The sequence below is a fragment of the Dromiciops gliroides genome, chromosome 3 (genome assembly GCF_019393635.1).
Source record: "Dromiciops gliroides isolate mDroGli1 chromosome 3, mDroGli1.pri, whole genome shotgun sequence".
Lineage (NCBI taxonomy): Eukaryota > Metazoa > Chordata > Mammalia > Microbiotheria > Microbiotheriidae > Dromiciops > Dromiciops gliroides.
The window spans coordinates 595,384,993-595,408,215 of record NC_057863.1 but is presented as its reverse complement, the minus strand read 5'-3'; the positions used below and the strand labels follow the sequence as shown (position 1 = coordinate 595,408,215).

At 48.1% G+C, this 23,223-nt stretch overlaps 1 protein-coding gene across 1 annotated transcript; it reads left to right on the top strand.

Annotated features, from left to right (window-relative positions):
* The first annotated feature begins 934 nt into the window (after nt 1–934).
* On the top strand, nt 935–21,647 carry PEF1 (penta-EF-hand domain containing 1). Its single transcript, XM_043996931.1, has 5 exons — nt 935–1,052; nt 10,437–10,710; nt 17,544–17,699; nt 18,583–18,726; nt 20,669–21,647. Exons 1-5 carry the CDS (start codon nt 1,029–1,031, stop codon nt 20,896–20,898), a joined length of 828 nt encoding a protein of 275 aa, XP_043852866.1. The 5' UTR covers nt 935–1,028; the 3' UTR covers nt 20,899–21,647.
* Nucleotides 21,648–23,223: the final 1,576 nt, after the last annotated feature.

The following is a 23,223-nucleotide window of genomic DNA, read 5'->3' as shown; positions in this document are numbered from 1 at the left end:
TTAGATGCCAAAGCACTTGACATCTGACCTTAGAGTCCATGGGAAACCACTGGAGTTTACTGAACAGGGAGTGAAATTACTTTGGCAGGCCAGGATTAGATTGCAGGGATTTAAGGAAGGTGAATTAGGGGCTATTGCAGCAGGCCAGGTGAGAGATGTGGTGCAGTGCACAAAGAACGCCAAGCCTGGAGTCAGCAAGAGTTCCTGAATTCAAATCTCAGATACCAGCTGTGACACCTTGGGTAAGTCACTTAAACCTGTTTACTTCCGTTTTCTTATTTGTCAAATGAGCTGGAGAAGGAAATTGCAAACCACTCCAGTATCTTTGCCGATGGAAGCAGAAACAACTGGAATTGGCAAACGTGAGGTGAGGTAATTACCCGATATTTATTCTGTATATGTTTGAATGAATGGATACATGCATGCATGCATGCACTAACGCACGAATGAATGGATGAATGAATGAATGAATGAGCATTCGCGCGATCAGCCTCAGCACGTCCTTTCCAACTCCCGCATCCCCAGCATTCCTCTCCAGGGCTCCCTGGCGCCTGCAGCCCCTCTCCTGCAGAGGACGCTGCTAGCTTGACAACCCCAGGTCCTCCTCAGAGGACTGCCCATCAGGATGTGACGTTAAGGGAGGACGGCAAATCTGGCCCCGCTAGGCCTTCGACCCTATCCAATATGGCTGCCGGGGCCTTTGCTTCTCTAGTGAACCAGGACCTAACCAGAAAGCCCGAGGTGGCTCTTTGGAGTCGGGGAGGAAAGGGCACTAAGGGTCTAAAGGCCGACACTGCGGCCATAATAGCCGTATAGAGGCAGAGAAGGCAGTTCCAACTAGAGCTAAGCAGCCGAGGGGAATAGGATTGATAAATGAGCCCCGCCCAGCTACGTCACATCCGCCCAAGACTAACAGCTGATACCCTCCAATCCGCAGCCGAACTCGCCCCCACTTTCCTCTCGTGAGAACACGCAGGCCGAGTGCGTAGAGGGGAAGTCCCTCCTCACGCCAAAACGTCACAGACGCCATGTCTAGCTATCCGTACGGGCAGGTGAGTGACTGCGGGGGCTGTAAAGTGGTGGGGGACAGGCTGGGAAGGGACGGGCCCGGGGGTTGGAGCCGGGTCGGGAGTCTGTCCTGGGCGTACGCCAGCCACGGGCAGAGGCCAGAAAGCTGGAGGCTACGCAGCGGCGTCGCACCTGGCCCCTGCCTTCGCCTAGGGCGGCTCCCGCCAGAGCCTCCCACGCCCCCCGGGTCACTAGCCAGCGGGGCACGCGTGGGAGCGCCCGCTCCGCGCCTCGACCTCCCAGTCTGTACCGCGGTGGGCTGGCCGAGGCCCCTGGTGGCGCAGACACCCAGAATTCTGGGGCCCTGCCAGCTCTGACATTCTCTGTTCTAAGGACCCTCCCTCTTCGCGACACCCTGGGTTCTAAGGTCCCTTCTAGCTCGGACCTCACCAGGCTGCTAGAAGAAGGAGAGCTACCTTTGACCTTATTCCTCGTGGAATACTCGGCAGATCACTGAATTTCCCGGGGTCTCATCTTTCTCCTCTCTAAAAAGTAGTCAGACTGGAGCTATGATCCACAAATCCCTTCCCAGCTCTGAGGCAGGTTCCCCTCTGAGCCCTAGTCCTAGAACCGTGGAATGTTAAGTCCTTGGAAACCATCCATTCTTTCCCACTTTACTGAAGAAGAAATTGGGCCTGGAGACTTTAAGGGACTTGTCCAAGGGAGTCAGTAGCAGAACTGAGACTAGAAATCCTGACGATCCTCCCTCCAGGCCGAGGGGAGGCTCTTTCCCACTCATGAGAGTCATTCGCGTTTGTTTGGAATTGCGTTTTTTCACTGCTAGTCTTGCAAGATAGGTTATGATGATGATGACAATAAAATAACAACAATAGTAATAATACCTGACGCTTATAAAGTGCTCTTGAAGGTCTTCGCTCCCATAATTTCTCTTGATCTTCACAATTGTTTTTTGAGTAGCTATCATTATCCCTCTTCTTACTTTACATATGAAGAAACTGAGGCTTAGAGGGTTTAAGTAAAAGTTAAAACTTCTTAGATTTAAATTAATAGATAACACAGATAGATTTAGCTGCTAGAAGGGATATTAAGATTAGCTAGTCCAAATTTCAAGGGTTCTATGCACTTGTCTTGGGGGGCGGGGATTACATCTTTATTTCAACATAATTGATTTTTCAATTGTCCTTCATAATCCTCCGTATTTTATTTTAATGTACTTTAAAACATTATTTTGAGGAGTACACAGGCTTCCCTAGTCTGCCAAAAGGTCCCTGTGACACAAAAAAAGTTAACCCCAGATTTCATCCAAACCCTTTTAAGTTTATCAATAAGGGAACTGAGACACCTCCCCCCCCCAAAAAAAAGGGGACAGCACCCTCAATCACAGAACTATCAAATAGAGCTGAGCTTCAAATCCAACATTCCATCTCCATCACAAGGCACCCGAGCCCATCATTTTATCTTCTAACTAGGCTGGTCGTTGTCTCTTTTCCTATTTTATCTTGGTAAGCTACAAACAGCAGCGTAAGAGCAGCTCCTGCCCATGAGGAACTTAAATCTAGTGAAGACAGGATGTCAATTCAAGAAACAGCTAGAGAACAGGACCTTGTGTAACTTAGTGCTTACTTGGAGACAGACAAAATGCTTTGCCATCTGTCCTCTAAACTGGCCCTTCAAAACTTCTCTGTTGTTGAGGCTCCACTGCTCTACCCAGGTTCATTCATAGCCTCAGAACCTTTCTCTTCCTTTCTCCTAGTCCTTAGAGCTGATCACTTGTCAGGTCATGTTAATTAAGCCTCCACATCTCACATCCATTGCCTTTCCAGTCACATCTGCTGCCCTGGTCCAGACTCCCATGGCCTCCCATCTGGACTGTTCTACTTTCTATAGTTCAGGCCAAAATTGGTCTCCTTGCTTCCATTCTCTGTCCAATCCATTCTTCACATAACTACCAATATCTAGAAAATCTTTTTACTAGATCATTCGCTTGCTCAAGTACCTTCAGTAGGTCCCCATTACCCCCATAATTAAATACAACCTTCTTTGTTCAAAGGCTCCATTACTTTCCATCATCATACTATATTCACCACTACAGACAAGTCCCGCAAGATTGAACCAACAGCTATTCCTTGAGTTTCTTCTCCTGTATCTATGCATTTGATCAAAATGTTGCATTCCTGGAATACACCCCTCACTTTTGCGATGAAGAATTCAGCTCTTTTGCCATTTCTTCCATGAATCTTTCCCTGGTTCCCCCATAAGTCATATTTTTTCCTGCCTTAATTTTCCTTATTATAGTTAGCTTTAAAGTTTGAAAAGTGCTTTACACATATGATCTCCTTTGATCCTCACAACAACCCTCTGAGGTCGATGCTGTTATGTTCTCCATTCTATAGTTGAGGAAACTGAGACAGGCAGAGGTAAAATGACTTGACCGAGGTCACACAGCTGGTGACATGTCCAAGGCCTCCAGACCCACCCTCTATCCAGCTGCCTTACACTCTGCATGTGTGTGGTGGGTGTGCTTCCTCTACTTCTGCCCACCCCTCACACTACAGGGATGGTTTGGGTTTTGTCAAAGTACCCACAGCACTTATCATGGTGTCTTGAGCATAACAAGGCTTAATAAATACGTGTTGAATTGCCCAGAGTGAGAGGTTGAAGGAGATTCTTTTCATTCAAAAAATAGTAAAGGCCTAATATGTGTAACAAGTGCTTGCTGTATGCTACGTTCTGAATCATGAGCAAAAACAAAGACAGGTCCTGCCTTCAAGGGGCTTACTTTTGACTGGAGGAGACATTTGGAAATGGGTCCATCCAAGATACTCACGGAATAGACAGGAGGTAAACTGAGAAGGAAAAAGCAGTGAGTCTGGAGAGAAGCCCAGGACTTTGCCCATGAGGCAGAGAGCATCCCAGGCCCCAGGCAAAGACAAAGATGACAAACAAGGGTTATGTTCAAATTCAGTTCACCTTCTCCTAAGGAGCTTATATTCTCTGTGCCCAGACTATGGCCCAGCCTCTGTGGCACGGTGGAAAGAACAGGGGCTTTAGACGGCAGATGCCAGTTAGAGAAGGCCCTCTAGTCCCACCTGATCAGACAAGCATCCCACACAGAATTGTGGTGAAGTGGGGCACAGGGCTCCTTCTAACAACATGCAGAGGGAGGCCTGTGCTGCCTCCTTAGAGCAGAATTAGAAGCCAAGCTGGGAACTGCAGGGAGGGAGGATGGGGCCTCTCCCCAACTTCCAGCCATCATTTCTAGTTCAGTCTTGTGGACCTAGCAAACAAGTCAAATGTCTTTTTTCACGTGAGGCAGAATGCTGTAGTGGACAGGACAAAGGTTAGTGTCTAGAGCCCTAAGCTTGAGACTCCTGCTTTAGACAGCTGTAACACACACCAGTTAACATCTCCTCACCTGTAAAAATGACAATGATGGGGCAGCTAGGTGGTGCAGTGGATAGAGCACCGGCCCTGGAGTCAGGAGTACCTGAGTTCAAATCCAGCCTCAGACACTTAACACTTACTAGCTGTGTGACCCTGGGTGAGTCACTTAACCCCAATTGCCTTACTTTAAAAAAAAATGACAATGATGTTATTTGCTTTACAGCATAGTTGTGAGAAGTGTACTTTGTTAATCCCTCAAGTGCTGTAGAAATTCAAACTTTTATTGTTATTCAAGAGTGGCTGAATCACTGTAGCAATGGTTTTAAGTGTGGATGGTTGTACATGGTTCTTGATCCAGGACAGGCTTAAGAGTTGGCACCCTGGCCAGAGGATGCTTAAGTCCTCTATTTACTCTTTTTTTGGGGGGGGGGGCGGGCAGGGCAATGAGGGATAAGTGATTTACCCAGGGTCACACAGCTAGTGAGTGTCAAGTGTCTGAGGCTGGATTTGAACTCAGGTCCTCCTGACTCCAGGGCCGGTGCTCTATCCACTGTGCCACCAGCTTGGGCCCCCTCCCCCCATTTACTCTTAAATCCCAGCACATCAGAACTTAAGTTGTTAGAATGTCGTAAATGAGACATGTTTGATTTTATTAGATTCAGAGTCACCCTTTTCCTCTCCTCTTCTGCCCATGTCCCACCATCTTGGCCCATTCCACATCTTCCTTGTTCCATAATCCCCAGTATTTGAAAGGCAGCAGGATGCAGTGCAGTTAGCCTGGATATGGAATCGAGACCAGAGCCAGCTGTGTGACCAGAGGTGGGACCCTTTACTGCTTCCTCACCTATGAATTGGGCATCACAAGTGACACTTCCCTGCCCCCTCTGTAGAAGGGGCTGTAAGAAGCGTCTACCCTGCCTACCTTACACAGGTCTCACATTCAGGAGGGGCACAGTGCTCGCTAGGCAGGTGTGAGGGGTTGTTAGGGAGGCACCCTGTGTTACCCTCAGAGGTCAAAGCACACATCATCTCTCGTTGTACCCCTCATCATAGCACTGGATTATAATTAATTTAGGATTTTATTAGATATCAGCCTCTATTGTTGTCTGGGCATGTGCACTGTTTGCCTGTGGTCTCTGACCACCGTTCAGCCTCCGTAGGACAGAGCTAACTTCTTGGAGGCCATTCGGTTGCTTAGTAAAGGTCGCTTTAGGAATAGTCATTGAATTGAATTACTGTAAATTACCCATGACCCCAGTTATACTGTATGACTGTTTATGGTGGGTCACCATGCTGGAGGGAATTTCTGTACAAGCTGAATTATCTGGGATGATGGAGAGAGTGCCCATGTGTTCACAGTAGTAGTGCAGCCCAAGGGACAGAAGACATTCTTTTCCCTGCTTTGACCCTGGTGCCCCCCCCCCCCAATCCATTTCCTCCAAACCTCCTGGGCAGGCACACTCAAATGTTGTTTCACACCTCACTAAGTCTTGTTCCTGCCTCCCAGGCAGAACACGCTGGGACTCTGGAGAATTCCAGTGTGTTCCTGTATCCTCCTGGTAACTTTCCACTCACCTGGTGCAGATGTTGAAACTCCAGTAGTAGAGAATCCCTTCTGACTGGAAGGTACAGGGGCATCCTACTCTGTGGTGTGAAAAGATCAAAGGCTCATGAAGGCCCTTCATTTGAGGGCCCAGAGAATCTGGCTAACCCCAAGGCCACGCTGGTGGCAGAGTCCAGGCCCTCTGATGCCACCCTAGGGCTGGCTCTGCTCCACCAAACTGCCTCATGCCAATTGTACCTTAATAACAGTAACGCGCCGCCCCCCCCCATAACGAATTAAGGGTTGAAAGTTTTGATTGCACCCATTTTACAGATGAGAAAACCGTTTCAGGGCTGCCAAGTGATTTGCTTGATGCCAGTCAGTTTCCAGAATGGAATTCAACCCCAAGCATCCTGATCCCAAGGCCAACATACTGTCTTGTCTATAATAGGATAGGTGCTTCCCAGACCCCTGCCTCAGCAAGGGAGGACTCTATGTCTTGGGTGTAGAGTAACCATAATAATTGAGTGGTTGCTGGTTTCTGGATTCACAGCCTAAATATTTTAGGAAAAGCCTCAGGCTGATGATTTAGGAAGCCCTGCCTTTCTCTTCACCCATTAAATTGCTTTTTGTAACTCTTTGGTACAGTTGGCCATAATAGTAATGGTGGGCATTAATATAGTGCTTTAAGCTTGTCCTCTGACCCTCCCAGCCACCCTGGGATGGAGGTGTTCTTGTCCCCATTTAACAGATGAGGAAACTGAGGTTGAGAGAGGTTAAGTGACTTGCTGGGTCTGAGATAGCACTCAAACCGAGGTGGTCCTGACTCCTGTTATATGCAGCAAGATTTGAACACATATCTTCTGTGCAGTACTCTCTCCACTAATGTCATACTGTCTCTTCAAGGAGTATTGTGCCTTTTCTACAGTTAAAACGAATTGGGTACTTCAAACTCATGAGGACTTTTTCAGTAAGGAATACACAGAGGACACAGGTCTGAACTGAATACGAAGGGATAATATTGGTAAAGCATTTATTTTTTGTTTGTCCTTGTTCTTTGTGGGGCAAACAGGGTGGGGTGTCTTATGTCTGGGACTGGATTGGGCTCGGGGCCTCCTGAGTCCAGGGCTGGTGCTTTATCCACTTTGCCACCTAGCTAACCCATGATGACATCTTTAAAACAGGATTAGAGGGTTATAAGGTATAGACTGGGGGAGGAAGAAGGGGAGAGGTAGTTCACAATGAAGGAAATAAGAAAAAAGCTTATGGAGGGGAGGGGAAGAGGGGGAAGGAGTGGGGGATGAGTGAACCTTACTATCATCAGAATTGGCTCAAAGAGGGAATAACATACATACTCAAGTGGGTATAGTAATATATTTTTGCCCTGACGGAAAGTGGGAGGGGAGAGGGATAAGGGGGTGGGGGAGAAAAGGGGTAGGAGGGAAGGACAGATTGGGGGAGAGAGCAGTAAAAAGCAAAACACTGTTATGTTCTGCATAACTGCAGTTGCTTGATTTCATAGGGAGGGTTGAGGAGGGAGGGAGGAAGAAAAATTTAGACCCGCAGAATTAATCTCATCAGAGTGGGCTCAAGGAGGGAATAACACACACACCCAATTGGGAAGAGTAATCTATTTAACCCTACAGGAAAGTAGGAGGAGAAGGAGGGAAGGGTGAAAGAAGGGAGGGCAGAGCCGGGGAGGGGGCAGTCAGAAGTAAAACACTTTTGAGGAGGAAGAGGGTAAAAGAAGATAGAAAATAAAGTAAATAGAATGGAGGGAAATAGTTATGATGATTGACTATAATGGCAAAATGTATGGTACCTACTTTGCTGGGCTATCGTGAAGAAAATTCTTTGTCAAGTTTAAGATACTGCATAAAAGTTATGATGAACAGGATGCTATCAGAAAAGCCTGGAAAGACCTACATGAACTGAAGCAGAGTGAAATGTACTGTATATAAAATAACAGCAATAGTGTAAGATGATCTTCTGGGAAGCATGTGGTTATTTTCAGCAAGGCAGTGATCCAATATAACCCTGAAGGACTTATGAAAATTGCAATCCATCTACAGAGAAAGAACTGATGGTATCTGAAAACAGACTGAAACACATTTTTTTTCTTTGACAATTCCTTAATCTGAAGTTTTGTTGTTTAACTGTTTTCTCTCACAACCTAGCTAATGTGGGGATGTTTTCCATGACTACTCATGTATAACTTATGTTGAATTACTTGAGTTCTTGAGGGTGGGTAGTGGGCAGGGAGGGAGGAAGAGAAGTTGGAACACAAAGTTTTTAAAAATTGATGTCAAAATTTGTTTTTACATATATTTTGGAAAATAAAATTCTAAACAGAAAACAATAAAATAAAATGAATTGAGGCTCAGAGAAGCCAGTTGATTTTCCCAAGGTCCTGTTGCAGCTAGTGGCAGAACCGAGACTACAACCCAGTTGCAGACTGATTCCAAATAGAAAGTTTCTCCTGCTCTGTCCTGTTGGCCCTTAGGTAAAATTTGTCTCTCCCTTAGGTTCTACACACAGAAGGTGCTTAATAAGTGCTTGAATTAAATACACTGAGAGCCAAAGTACAATCCAGGTGCTATAAGGTTTGATTCTATTCAACAGATGGGTCATTACTGGGTTTACTATGAGATGACAATCCTGCTCTCCAGCAGATTTGAGTAAGGAGGGGAGGAAGCACTTCCTGCCCCTCCTTAGTGTATATAGAGAGATATAGCCTATTGGCAATCTGTGTTAGAACCAATGGCAAGCTTTTCTTGCCTAGTTTTACACGTTATCGTTTGTGTGTTTTAGATACAACAAAGTAAGGATTTAGTTGTTGTACTTTCCCAAATATAAAGACAAGTGTAAAGACTACCAGTCTCTTGGCCTCTGTAGGAGAAAGGGGGGTGGGAGTAGCTGGTCAGAACAAAAAGGCCCCAGAGTATGGAACTTAGCTAAACTGAAGGGTGTATGTCCTGGTTTCAGGGAACTGGCACTGGGCCCTGAGTCTCTTCTACCCCATAACCTTTGTTCTTTGACTTTCTTCTCAGTTGAAATAGTTCCTGGTTCAATCCCTGGCCCTGGGTTCTTGTTGTACATTAAACTATGGTTGTGGTCTGACTCTGCCCCAGAAAGCAGAAGAAGGCAGGTGTATCTCCACCCCCATTTAAGCCAGCTTCGATATCCTCTGCGTGAAAAATGCATTCATTCAACCAACATATCAAATAAGCAGTCTGTGCAGGGCCCATCTCTCAGTGTTCTCAGTGAGTTTATAATCTAAAAGGGAAAGAATGTATACCAATACCAATGATACAAGGAGAAGTGGAGTAAGCGTGCATTAGGAGAGCTCTGGGACCTGAAGTCAGGAAAGGTTTCCAAGAAGAGCTAGTACCCCAGTCAGGCACTAAAGGGGCCAGGGTCTCAGCACTGGCTCTGACTTTGCTCAGGGGCAAGTCACACAACCTCTGTTTCATCCTTTCTAAAATGTGAAGAATAACACTACTTTCAGAGGGTTGTTGGGAGCTCCCTCAAGAAGAACAATCCTAGAGTCTCAAGTAGAAGGTATTTCAGAGGCCACCTAGTCTGATCTGTTCCTACCTAGAATCCTTTCTACAGCATGTCCCCAAGTGGGCATCCAGCCTTCCCTCAAAGATGCCAAGTGATGGAGAACCTCCCCCCTGGGGTGCAGGCATCCTTACCTTCCCTGTGTCCTAGATCCTGTTAGCAGCCTGGCAAAGCCTGTGCACTCCTTCTGCAAAGAACGCTTGAAATGTACAAAATGAAATATATAAGATTACCAAGAAAGTCAATCATATTGAAATAGTTATTCTTACTATTGTTATTATGATTACAATTTTTAACCAGCTTCATGGACCTAATAGGGTTAAGAACTGCTGCTTTGGAGACAGGCTCTTGTTTCACTTTCGGATCCTCCTAATTGTTAAGAAGTTTTCTTTACATCCAGCCTAAATCTGCCTTTTTGCAGCTCCTACATGTTGCTTTTGTTCTGTCCTTGGGGCCAAGAAGAAGAAATCACATCCCCCATCCATATGACAGTTACTGTGTCTCCCTTAAATTTTCTCTTCCCCAAGCTGAATATCACCAATTTCTTCAACAGAACCTCATGTTGCTTGTTCTCCAATCTTCTTAACAATCTGGTCTCCTGCTCCTCTGGATAGTCTGTAGCTTGTCAGTGGCCTCCCTGAAATGAAGCACCCTGATCATTGATTGACTCATTGACCTCGAATTCAGCAAGTGACAGAAGGGCTCGATGCCTCCTCCAGGTGTCACTGATCACTGAACCCTGGCTTCAGCTTGTTTGTCACTGCCTTCAGTGATCCTCCAGGACCACTTCAGTCTTTGTACTGCCTTCTGTAAAGACCAGGAATTGCTGGGAAGTCCCTTGAACAGGTGTGAGGGGGCTTCTTCCCAAGTTTGTGTCACTGTTCTTACTCCTGATCATCTTTCTTCCTTTCCACAGGGCTACCCAGGAGCTGCTGGACAGGCCCCAGGGGCACCACCAGGCAGTTATTATCCAGGACATCCCCAGTATGGAGGGGGTCTACCCCCTGGTGGGGGTTACGGAGGCCCAGCTCCTGGAGGACCCTATGGACCGCCATCTGGTGGAGGGGCCTATGGACATCCTAGCCCTGGGGGACTCCCCTCATCGGCTCCTGGAGGTCCCTATGGCCAGCCTGCTACGAATCCCTATAATGCCCCTCAGCCAGGACCTTATGGGCAAGGCCCATCCGCAGGTGAGTGAAAAGGGATAACTTCCTCTCTGTCCATCCCTACTTGACTCCAGCATTTTTCCCCAAGCTGTCTTACACCTCACTTTCTACAGTCAGCCTCCTGGGAAAAGTTGTCTATGCTCATTGGCTTCTGTTCCTCATGCCCAGCACCAAGTAGGCACTTCATAAATGTTTATCAGTTGGTCTGTCTTCCAGTCGCACCACCCAGCTGCTATCGGGCATCTCAGAAGTGCTAAAGCCTTCTCTCAGGCCTCACCCTGCAGTGTTTGACAGTTAACTATCCCCATCCCCCTCCCCACCTTGTCTCCCTATAGGCACTCTTCTGCCTTGGCTTCTGTGAAATCATTTTCTCTGGCTGTCCTACCTGCCTGATCATCCCTTTTCTGTCTTTTGCTGAATCGTCTAAAACCTCCGTTCTAAATGTGGCTGTGTCCCCTAAAGTCCTGTCCTAGTCTCTGTTTTCTTTCAGGGCGATTTCATCTTCTTAGCAGTGGGTGGGACTGGGCTTTGGGGAAAGGTTCAGGTCTCTCTATGCATGTCGGTGCTTTCTGTATCCATACATCCAGCCTTTCTCTCCTAAACTCTGCTCCTGCATCATCAGCTGCCTGCTAGCCATCTTCCCCAATGTCTCATCAGTATCTCAAGTTCAACACATCTAAAATGGAATTAATTATTATCTTCTAAAAACCTTCCCTCCTCCAGATTTTCCTTGTTCTGTTAGGCTCCTACTTTGTCCCAGTCATCCAGGTTTAGAGCCTTTGGATGCCTTTTAGTGTTGCTTCCATTTACATCATTGTTATTGTATTTATTGTGCCACTGCTGCTTTTTTTTACTCTGCATCAGTTCAGGTAAGTCTTCTATGTTCTCTGAATTCCTCACACTCATCATTTCTTAACTTGCAGTAATGTACTATGACATCCTTCTATTACGCTTTGTTCAGCCATTTCCCAGTTGATAAGAACCCACTTTATTTCCAGGTTTTTATGCTTCTATAAATATTTTGATCTAGTTGCAGGGCTTTTCTTTTAATTGGATCCCTTTTCAGGATCTTCCTAGTGGTGAGATTGCTGGGCCCAGGATGTAAACAGTTTAGTCATGTTTCTTACCTTATTCCAAATTGTCTTCTACAACAGCTGGGCCACTCCACCCACAGCTGTACCATCCCAGTATTATTAGTCACCTGGTTTCTCAGAGTCCCTCCAACATGGGCTTCTTCTACCTGTTAGCATCTTTGTCAGTAGACATTGAGAAAGAAACCTCAGAGGTGTTTTCATTTATATTTTGCACATTATTAGTGATTTGAAGCACTTTAAGTATGTTTGTTAACCATTTGCATTTCTCCTTTGAAAACTGTTTGTGGACTTGGCAGACCCAGATGCCTTGTTCCTGGCCCGGCCACCGCAGATAGAGCAGTGGACACTGCTCACTCAAACTCAGAAGGGATTGGCAGACATTTCTTACCAGGCCCTGTTCTCCTGCTCCCCTCAGACCACCTACTCACTGGAGAGGCCTGGGGGAAGTGAAAAAGAAGATATTCTAGAGAATACCCCCTGATTTGGTAACAGATCCCAAGTGTCATTCCCAATTTGCTCCTGTGAGTGCTGACCTTGTGTTTTTGTGCTTAGTTGTCGATAGGTTTTATGATGCACTCAAAGCTGCTGGCTTGAGAAAGCATCTTTTCAGTGTTCCTAGAAAAAGCAGCCAGTTCCATGACCAATCACATGACCTCCCACTTTTACAGAAAGCCAGAAGGAAATCTCTCATTCAGCTTGATTCAATAAGCTTTCTTTTTTTCCTTTTTTTTTTTTGGTGGGACAATGAGGGTTAAGTGACTTGCCCAGGGTGACACAGCTAGTAAGTGTCAAGTGTCTGAGGCCAAATTTGAACTCAGGTCCTCCTGAATTCTGGGATGGTTCTTTAGCCACTGCACCACCTAGCTGCCCCATCAATAAGCTTTCATCTATAAAACTGCCTATGACGACAGCCTCTGCAAGGTTACATGGGTCTCATCTCGAGGGTGGCTGCCCTCCCAGGCAACACAGGTTGTGAAGAGATCTAAGGCCTTTTTGGGCTCCATTGGAAAAACAGAATCTGAGGTCCCAAACCAACCTTTTAATCTCTCTGTTGATTGGCTCAGAAAGCAGGTGCAGTCCCGACTGTAGGTGGACAGTTTGATCTGTGCAGTTGTCAGTGCTGACTTTAATCCCTGGGTTGCAGAGTTAGGTTAAGATGGTTGAATCCTTCGCTGGTTAACAACAAGCCAGAATGTAGCTTGTTGCCTTGATCGGTGTGTGGAAGGGACATTCGTGATTCTAGCAGTGGCCAGAGAGGTGGTGGTGGTTAGGCCTTACAACTGATGTAAGGCAGAGGGATCAAACCTGTGGGCCGCAGCAATCGGGAGCACTGCCTGAACCAGCCTAAAATGGAACTGGGAAGTATTTAACAAATAAGAATACAGTGAGAGAGAGAATATCACATTTTAAAATGAAGTCAGTGTGCAGCCTGCTGGGATGCTTCTGTACGGATTTGAGTTTGATACCACTGATGTAAGGAATGCTGTGGGTTCCGTGTTGCCATGTATAAGGGCAATCCAACACAGGGCAGCAGCAGTGAAGCTGAGCCAGTGAGATGACCCATACCTGGGTAATAGCAACAAATACCTGGTCAAAGCCTTCTCCTGTAAGTGCTTGCTTTCAGGCGCCTCAGAGGCTTACGAGGTGGCTGTCGCAATCTCTCTGTTAATATCCTTCCTTTATTAGATTCAGAGTGGGCCAGGGAGCAGGAGACATGCCCAAATAGGTCTCCAAAATCCTGCCGAGTATTAGAATCACGGGCTAGGAGCGACTCATCACTTCCTTTGGCCTTCTATATATTAGGAAATGGCTCTTAGTGTTGCATATTTGTATGAGTTCTATATATATTATATCTTGGATATCAAACTTTTATTTATCAGAGAGATTTGATGCCAGAATTTTTTACCTAAACAACATCTCATTTTGGTCACATTGATTTTGTGCAAAAATGTTTTCATATAATAGAATTGAACTTTTCTGTTGTGTCTTTTATTATCTCTTCTATCTCTAGTTTCATTCTGAATTTCTTCCCAAACATAGTTGTGAAAGGTACCCACTTCCAGTCTCCTACTTTTTATCATGTGGCCTTTTACAGATAGGTCATTTGTTTATTTGAAGCTTATGGCATATAATGTAAGATGCTGATCTCATCGGGTTTTCTGCCAGCCTGCTTCCAGCCATCACAGCAGTTCTTATCACAGAGAAAGTACTCCCCTCTTGATTTATTGAACATTAGGCCACTGTCTTTATGTTTACTTCTTTCTAAGTCTTGCTTGCCTAGTTTGTTTCACAGACTTTTCAACCAGTATCAAAGAGTTTGGTAGTTATTGTTTTCTAATATAGTTTGTAATCTGGTAATGTAGACTTCTTTTGTTCTTAGCTTCTTTTCTTTCTTTTCCTTGAAAGCCTTGACCTTTTATTCATCCAGATGAATTTTGCTGTTGTCTTGTCCAGTTCTGTAAAGTAACCCCTTGCCAATTGGGGTCACATGGTGATTGACATGTGAGCAGTGTGGTCCCTGACCCCCAACCCTCCCAACTTCAGCCTTTATTCTGAGTCTTAGTTCTTACATCCCCACTATGGGGAGAATCAGCCCCACCTGGTCTCATTATTCAGGACTATCTAATGGGAGCAAAGGGCATGATCAAAAATAAGGAGCAACACCCCTTCCCTTTGCGGGGAGGGAGTCTCAGTTGAAGAAAAACTGACCAGCTGAAAACCTGCCTCATTTGGTCTAACAACCCAACCCATCAACTTATGGGATGGGCTAGGCACTTCCACCTCCCCTCAAATCAGAGAAAATCATGAGTGCCTCCCCAGGGGTGGCTGGGAGGTGGGTAGGCTAGGCTCCAGAGGCCTCAGAAATGGGACCCTAGTTGGGTGTAGAGAGAGAGAGAGAGCACCCACTGGTCCCTGGGGAGGAATTGTGTCCTCCCCTCAGCCCAGGAACTAGTGCTGGATGGAGAAGGCTGGCATAGAGGAGACAGGAGGAAGGCAGGGAAAGGGTGTCAGCTTGGCATGGTTGGGAGACACTGGGGAGGGAGAGACAATCACAAAATGGCCAGCATTGAGGCTGAGGAGGGAAGGATGGGTCAGAGGAAGGAAATACCCTGAGGAGAGGGAGAGGAAAGAGAAGAGTTCCCCCCAGGACCTGAGTTGTGTTGTTTTGGAAAGGAAAGAGAGAAAAAACCCTTACAAAGAAGTCCTCCTCTGACCAAAACCCAGGATGGAGATAAACACCAGTGTGGCCAGCGTGAAGCGTGTCCTCCTGGTGGGAACCATCATGCTCCTGCATCAGGTGCAGGCCTAACCCTGTGTACAGAATTAGCTATTCTGCTAACCCCTCCTTTCCTTCTTAACTCCAATTGCCTCTCTTCTCCCCTCCCAGCTAGGGCATAGAAAACGGCCTAGGGCTTAACTCACCAATGAGTTGATCTTTGTTTTGTTTTTTCATTTCTTTTTGGATCAAGCCAATTGTATATTATTGCAAAAGTCCTGCTAAGAAGGAAGTAAAACATAAGAAAATGGCGGGGAAAAGAAAGAAAGAAAATAGGGGGCAGCAGAGAGCAAGACTGACTTTTAGCTCTTGGGGATAATTTGGAGCCCCTTAAAATCCAAAGAAGATAGAGCAAGGGAACAGTGAAGGGAAGGAGAAGGCAGATGACCTGCAGAGGTGAGAGAGTGAAAGGAGAAGCGATGGGGACTGAAGTGCTGTAAAAGGAGGGAAGCCTGGGATTGGGAGACTGGAGGGAGAAAAGTAGGCACATCCACCCAAACACCCCTGCCAGAGAACCCACCTTGGGCCTCCCCTCTACTAGCTCCCGTCAGCGCTGTCATGGCCTGCTTGAACTGTGGGTGCCAGTCTACAAGCCTGGCAGTTTGGGGCTTATTCAGGCACCTTCTTGAAGGTCCCCACAGGAATTGTGGTCCTGGAAAAGCAAAAAAACAAAAACAAAAAACACCTTGTGTCTGTGCACACAGGCTACTCTCAGGAGAGAGGCCCAGGCTCCCAGCAGCCCTGGGCTTGCTGAGCTAGCAGCTTTATCTTGCTGAAGCCCCAAAGCTCCCATCTGTTTGCTCTTAACTCATCCGGCATCAGACTGGATTTAATTTGGCCTCTTTTCTTCTCATCTAAACCTGTACAAAGCCTCTGATGTAATCATGAGAGCCACTGGTTCATCCCCAGTGTGATCCTGCCTGGGCGTTTCGGCCTCCTCCTATATGGTGAGCGGACAGTGTCATAATCTCTAAGGTTTCTTCCAGATCGGACCTTGTATATCACAAAGTCCCTCCTGGCTCTGACCTTCGTTGTTCTGAGATCTTTTTCAGCTCTGATTGTGTCCTAAAATTCTTTCCATCCCTGCCCTTCAAATAATCTCTGATTCTTCAGGAGTGGCCTCAAGCAGACAGTCTCTGTTATGTAGACCATACACTGAATACCAGTTCTCTTCCCCTCCTCCCCTGTCCTGTTTTCCCTCCCCCTACTTTTCCACCCCCACCCCCCAACCCCTATACGCCTTCTCTTCTATACTTACTATATTAAGACATTAGCTAGGGGGTGGCTAGGTGGTGCAGTGGATAAAGCACCAGCCCTGGATTCAGGAGTACCTGAGTTCAAATCCGGCCTCAGCCACTTAACACTTACTAGCTGTGTGACCCTGGGCAAGTCACTTAACCCCCATTGCCCCACCAAAAAAAAAAAAAAAAGGACATTAGCTCAAGCTTTCTTGGATCTCTATATCTATGGACACCTGATGTTTCCTCAGTCAAGCATAGATAGACAAACCTCTTTCCCTCAGTACCCCATTTCTCTCCCATTTCTAAATTTGTAATCATATCTTTCCCTTCCTGGCCCCAAGTAACATTCTCCTTCAGCATCTCATCATGGTGCAGAGGCTTCTCAGAGGCCAGTAGAGTCTGGCAGAGTCCACCACATGGGAAAGCCTCCAAGTGCCAGCCCAGGGACGGAGTCTGCCCAGCTGAGTGCCCAGAGGCTCTTCCCCGGGGGGTGGTTCATGAAGTAAGGAAGCTTTTCTGCTACCACAACTAATGACATTTCCTACTAGGGCATAAGAGGTGTTTGGGGCTGTATGTGTACAAGGAGATACCCACTCCAGTGGAATCCTGTGTTCTACAAGTGATGATTCCTACACAGACTGATCCTTAGGGACTAAAAAGTTCAGAATAAATGTCATCATTGAACTTTCCATTTTTATGTCCTGTTATGTAATGTAGACCCCGTTGTTATACTTTTATTAACTCATGCTTATATATCTATAAGCCCAACTTCTCCCTAAAAGAAGACAGACCTTCCTTATATTTTCACCCACTTCTCTTCAGGATGTGAACCCTCTTCCCCAATCCCCCTCCCCACTTCTTCATTAAAAAGCCACTCGGGTCTCAGGAGGCTTAGTGACCTTCCCAAGAGGTCAGACCTCCTCGCTCCATGTCTATTGCTGTTTTACCTATACTACATCTCCTCCACCATCTTGGCTCTGCTCCTCTTCAACTTATTCTAAAGAAAAGTGGGGCCCTATACTACATCTCAATCAGTCAACAGGCATTTGTTAAGCTTCTGCTCTGTCCCTGAGCTTGGTGCTAGAGATACAAAAAGTGAAATGACCCCTACACTCAAGGAGCTTGTGCTCTGTTGCTTTGTGGTCTTTCTCTTATGAAGCAGGAGGGAATACATTAGCCTTTAAAACTCAGCCCCCCGTTGTCTGACCCTAGGGATTGGTTTTACGGTCTGCTTTGCTCTCCTAGGCAGCATTCCTCCTGGTATAGACCCCGAAGCTTACTCCTGGTTCCAGACAGTGGATTCCGATCACAGTGGCTACATCTCTGTGAAGGAGCTCAAGCAAGCCTTGGTCAACTCCAATTGGTCCACATTCAATGATGAAACCTGCCTCATGATGATAAGTGAGTTCCAACCCTTTCTCCTGTTCTACCCTTCCACTTTCTGCTCCCTGAAGGGCAAACCAATGAAATCCCCCACATTCAAGAGCCCTGAAGCAAGGGAGGAAGTTGGGAGGAAGGGAGGCAGCTGTGCTTTTGGCCTGAGAAACTGGCCAGTCACTTGTCCAGATCCATAGAGGTGGCTGACTTGATGGAGAATAGCTAAATTTGGTAGATGGAGACCTGACATGGGAGCCGGGAAGGAGTGTGGGGTTTGAGTGCTAGTGAGGGCCTCCTCATTCTGGGCACTGGGTTGAGCCAGAAGACCTTAGTTTGAATTCCAGATCAGAGGTGACCCATGACCTTTGGTGTGACCTCAGGAAAGTCATTTCCAGGGCTCTGCTCCTACGTTCCTGCCTCTAAGAGAAGCTCTGAGGTTCAAAAGGGGTGACTTAGGGAAAGTGATTTAGACATCTCAACTCTTACTATTCTAGAAACCCCAACAAGTTAGTGCTAGAAATGGAGGACGGCGTGAAAGCTAGAAGAGGTATCTGGGAAAACTGCCCAGAGGACCTCAAGCCAGAAGGTCCCCAGTCCATATCCTAGATCTGCCTCTAGCTGTGCCTTTTACCCTGCAGTGGAAAGGTGGTAAGTTCCCAGGGCTTGGAGGCCAGATACTTGGGATCCTTGGTCTTCAGTGGTCACAGCCTCCTTGGCCCCAATCCCTCTTTTTTTTTTTCTTTTTTTTTTTTAGTGAGGCAATTGGGGTTAAGTGACTTGCCCAGGGTCACACAGCTAGCAAGTGTTAAGTGTCTGAGGCTGGATTTGAATTCAGGTTCTCCTGACTCCAGGGTTGGTGCTCTAACCACTGCACCACCTAGCTGCCCCCCCAATCCCTCTTTTTCAGACATGTTTGACAAGACCAAAGCAGGCCGGATCGACCTCTATGGCTTCTCTGCCTTGTGGACCTTCATCCAGCAATGGAAGAACCTCTTCCAGCAATATGACCGGGACCACTCGGGGTCCATCAGCTACAATGAGCTGCAGCAAGGTGAGCTGGCCACCGGGGCCCTTCCCCGCCAGTCCCTCCCAAGGGTCAGAGTGGTAGTGTGTCCTTCTGCCTCTCCCCAGGCCTCATGCCCCATGAGCAAGGCTTGGCTTGGCCACAACGACATTCGGGTGCACGCCTAGCATTTGAGAATGATGCCACAGGCTGGGCTAGGACAAGAAAGTAGGCCACCTGTAGCCAGACCTGGGAGGTTTGGGCCCACGGATTCCATCCAGCTCCCCCAGCCCCTGCTGTGTGGTGTAGCCCAAGACCCAGGTCCAGTCAAAATGGGGGCAAGGTCTCGTGTGACACCACCCCATCAAGAAGGAAAATCAGGCCAGATACTTGCCCATCACTGCTCCCCCCGCCCCCATCCTTCCCACAGAGACATGGTCACACAGGGCAGAGGCTGCAGACTCACCTCACGATGTTAATATGCAGCAAAAGGGAAATGGTCTTGGGGTTGTTTACTGCATTAATTTGGCAAGAATTAGACAGCAAGCTCTTGGTTACCTGTGAAGGGAATCCCAGGTAATGAATGCTGTACTACCTCCTTATGTAGTCACTGATTTCAGCCCCTGATAAAGCAACCTGATCTGCAGGCTTGAGTTTCCTGCCTCTCCACCCATTGGTCAGGGAAAGGAGTTGGGGCCTGAAGTAGCTGATAAATTGGATTAAGGAGCAGTATCTTGAATGGCCCTTGAATAGCCAATTCTGTAGCTCTCTAATGGCACATGGACAGGGCTAAAGGGGTCTGGTGGGGTTTGGAGAAAGCTCCCTGAGCCTGGGACTGCTCCCCACAAGTGGTCATGAGCTGCAGGGCTCAGTGCCCCCTCCGTACCCCCAGCCACTTCTAGGGTCTCACAGCTTCCCCTTTTGCTAGGTGAGGAAAATGTCTGAGGACAGGTCAGGGGCCCAGCTCTGTGTGCTAAGTGTGCTAGGATGGCAGAGAAGGACTACAGGACAGAGCCGGAAGGGACCCTGGAGACTCTCACTTTCCTCATTTACAGATGACGGAACTGAGACCCAGAGAAGGGACTTGCTCCTGGTCGCTCAGGAAATTACTGCCTGAGGTGGGGCTCTCTGATGCCAAACCCAGTGCCCCTCATGAAGGATGAGGTTCTTAATAGCAGAGAGCCCGCAGTCTTGTTGGGGAGATGATCAAATGGGCACCTCACGTCCTCTGACTCAGCCTCACTTTCCACCTGTTTAAATTGGGGAGTCGGCTTCAGTGCTTTTTATGTCTGTCTAGTGAGCCCATGAGTAACAGCCCACCTCCTGCCTGGGACAGGGAGAGGGGGGTTGGTCATGCCATTGTGCCTGCCCTCATCAGGCACCCCAGAGCTTGGGGAAGCGGGTGGGCCTGGAACAGGAGGTGGAATGTGAGCAGCCTTTGGGTAGAGAGTAAAATGGAAAAAGTGTGACTAGTGAGTGAGATAACACTGAACCTGGAGTTAGAAGATGTGGCTTTGAGCCTCGGCTCTGCCATTTCGTACCTTTGTGACTTTAGGCAAACCTTGCTGCTTCTGTCTGCCTCGTTTTCCCCTTCTGTGAAATGAGGTGGTTGAACGTAGTGATCTCTTTGGTTAGAACTAAAGGGGCAGCTAGGTGGCGCAGTGGATAAAGCACTGGCCCTGGAGTCAGGAGTACCTGAGTTCAAATCCAGCCTCAGACACATAACACTTACTAGCTGTGTGACCCTGGGCAAGTCACTTAACCGCAATTGCCTCACTAAAAAAAACACAAAACAAAATAAAACAAAAGAACTCTGCCCTGATTATTGGCAAGACAGAAACCCTGTTTTGATGAGATTGGGCAAGTTCTGGGTCGTCACCCCTATTCTGTCATGTCCTGATGGTACGCCACCTCTTGCTAGTGTCCCTGGATGCCAGTGGAGCCACCAGGCTCCGGCTTCTTCCATAAGGGCATTTGTCTTTCTTTCCAGCTCTGTCTCAGATGGGCTACAACCTGAGCCCCCAGTTCACACAGCTCCTGCTCTCCCGATACTGCCCACGTTCTGCCAACCCTGCCATGCAGCTGGACCGCTTCATCCAGGTGTGCACCCAGTTGCAGGTGCTGACTGAGGCCTTCCGGGAGAAGGATACAAGCATGCAGGGCAATGTCCGGCTCAGCTTTGAGGAGTTCCTCATCATGACAGCCTCACAGATGTTGTGACCTTAACACAATGCATGAGTTCTCCTTAGGGGCAGAGCCAGAGGGGATGCCTGGCCTCGGAGATCCAGGGACCTTGAAGAACCTTCCCCTGCCCCCCAAACTGGAAACAGTGGGGGGGTTTCTTCCCTCTCCTCTCCCTTCTCTCACCACTGCCCCCAAAAGAAAGTAGAGCTCCCCTTTCTTTGAGTGGTAACATTCCCAGAAAGGAGTCTTAGAACTTGGTCGTGACTGCCACGCTGTGAGCATGGGGAGGAGTGACCAACCCCAGAGGACCTAGGCCCTAGAGCGGGATGGGGGGCCTGACCCTTCAGGTAGCACAGCTGTGAGTCTGCTCACCTCCAGGCCCCGGAGATGCCAGACTCAGCCCTTTTGGCTCGAGAGTTCAGCCGACTCCGGCCTTTGGATCCAGGCCAGGCTTGTGGCCTTTGCTGGTGGCCTACGTCAGCACTAGCTCATCTCTCACCACCGTATATATTCTCCTCACTTCCTTGTGCATCGTTTTATATTAGACATGCTTGGGTTTTCTGAACATGACATGGAGACCAAGACAGGGCATTTCCCATTGAACCCCTGCTGCCCAGCCCCCGCTGCACCCGTGTTGCTTGGGTGTCCAAGGGCAGGCGCTTTCCAGCGCACCCGTTTCACCTGCTGTTGCCAATGCATCTCTGTGTTGTTTTCAGTCTGTAGGGGCCAAAAGTCCAACACACCTGTAAGCTTCAATAAAGGGGTGCTACCTCACAAGCACATCATCTCTCTTGTCCTCATTTTGTTACCCCCACGAGCAGCAGCAGCAAATAAACAGGGGAAGGAGCTGATGGGTGGCCCATTCAGAAGGGAGAGCAAAGGGCCTTTGGGCTCAGGACAGCTCCCCAGGAAGTGGTCTGTCCCCAGATCTGAGCGCAGTGCCTGGCGCATAGTGGGCATTTTGCGTGCTAGGGGTTCATTGGATTGACTGCCCTCCCACTCTGGGTAGCTCTTTGTCAGGATGCTTTTCCTGTCGTTGACTTGACTATAAACTTTGGAATTCTAAAGCATCTCCTCAATGTCTGTGATTTGTTGTTGGAGCCCCTCATTGTTACCATCTTTCTTTACATCGAACCGAAATCTGCTTCCCTATAACATCTTCCTCCCTTCCCCCGTGGTCTGATTCTGCCGTCTGACACCAAGCCGAACAGCCTAATCCCTCTTCCACGTGATGGCCCCACGTGTGCTTGGACATCAAGCACGTCCCCAAAATCTTTCCAGGCCCAACAGCATGGTTGTATACAGTCCCTGCTGACAGAGCCAAGCACGTGGACTTGCTCCCTGCACGGTTTCATTCCTTTCCCTTGCCCAGCCGAGGTCACGGCTTTCTGCCCCGTGTCACCAGGGGAAAAGTGGGCTGCCATGGGGTGGCCAACTCCAAACAGGCCTGACGGCTGAAGGTATCCTCAGATAGAGACAGTGACCAGTCAGCCCCATTTCCCCTGCCTGGGCAGTCGTGCTGCAAGTCTGGCTCCCCTGGCAGAAGAGCTGCTCTCCGGTATGTGGAGGCTGTCGTGGGAAAGAGCACAGCGTCCAAATTGTTCTGCTTGGCTCCAGGGAGCAAAACTAGCACTGGGTCGTGGGCAGCTGTTGCTGAGACAGATTTCGACTCAGTATAAGGGAAAGTGTCCTAAGTGCTGTCCGTGTAGTGGGCCGTCTAGCCCATTAATTCTGGCAACCAGTAGCTCGGTGGAGAGTACCAGACCTGGAGTCAGGAAGATCTGAGTTCAAATCCAGCCTCGGGAGGAGGGGGGCAGCTAGGTGGCCCAGTGGATAAGCACCAGCCCTGGAGTCAGGAGGACCTGAGTTCAAATCCGGCCTCAGACACTTAACACTTACTAGCTGTGTGACCCTGGGCAAGTCACTTAACCCCAATTGCCTCACTAAAAAAAAACAAAAACAAAAAAAATCCAGCCTCAGAAGCCTAGTTGTATGACTGGAGAAGTTACTCAACCTCTGTCTGCCTTGGTTTCCTCACCAGCACCTAGCTCCCAGGGGGGTTGTGGGCCACAGGACCTATTGGAGGAGATCCTCGGTAACCAGCTGTAGGGACAGTGGCCCTTCCCGATGGGGTCTGTGACTGGCTGAGCTGGGCAGCACCTTGGGCATGAGCAGTGATACCTGGCGGCCGTGAAGCCGACTCCTCATTAAAGCAGCTGCAACCGAGCAGAAACAGTGAGGTCACAGGGAAGCCCTATTAATGAAGTTGGGCAAATGCAGTGGTCAGGGCTAGAGCTGCTTACTCGGCCAGATGTCCAGCATTGCCCTTGGCAGAGCTCAGCTCCGGGGAGGGCAGGTCTT

Coding starts and splice junctions, on each gene's coding strand:
- PEF1 (XM_043996931.1), top strand. CDS start 1,029: ATGTCTAGCTATCCGTACGGGCAG. Junction 1,053..10,436: donor CTAGCTATCCGTACGGGCAG/GTGAGTGACTGC, acceptor TCCTTTCCACAG/GGCTACCCAGGAGCTGCTGG. Junction 10,711..17,543: donor TGGGCAAGGCCCATCCGCAG/GTGAGTGAAAAG, acceptor TTGCTCTCCTAG/GCAGCATTCCTCCTGGTATA.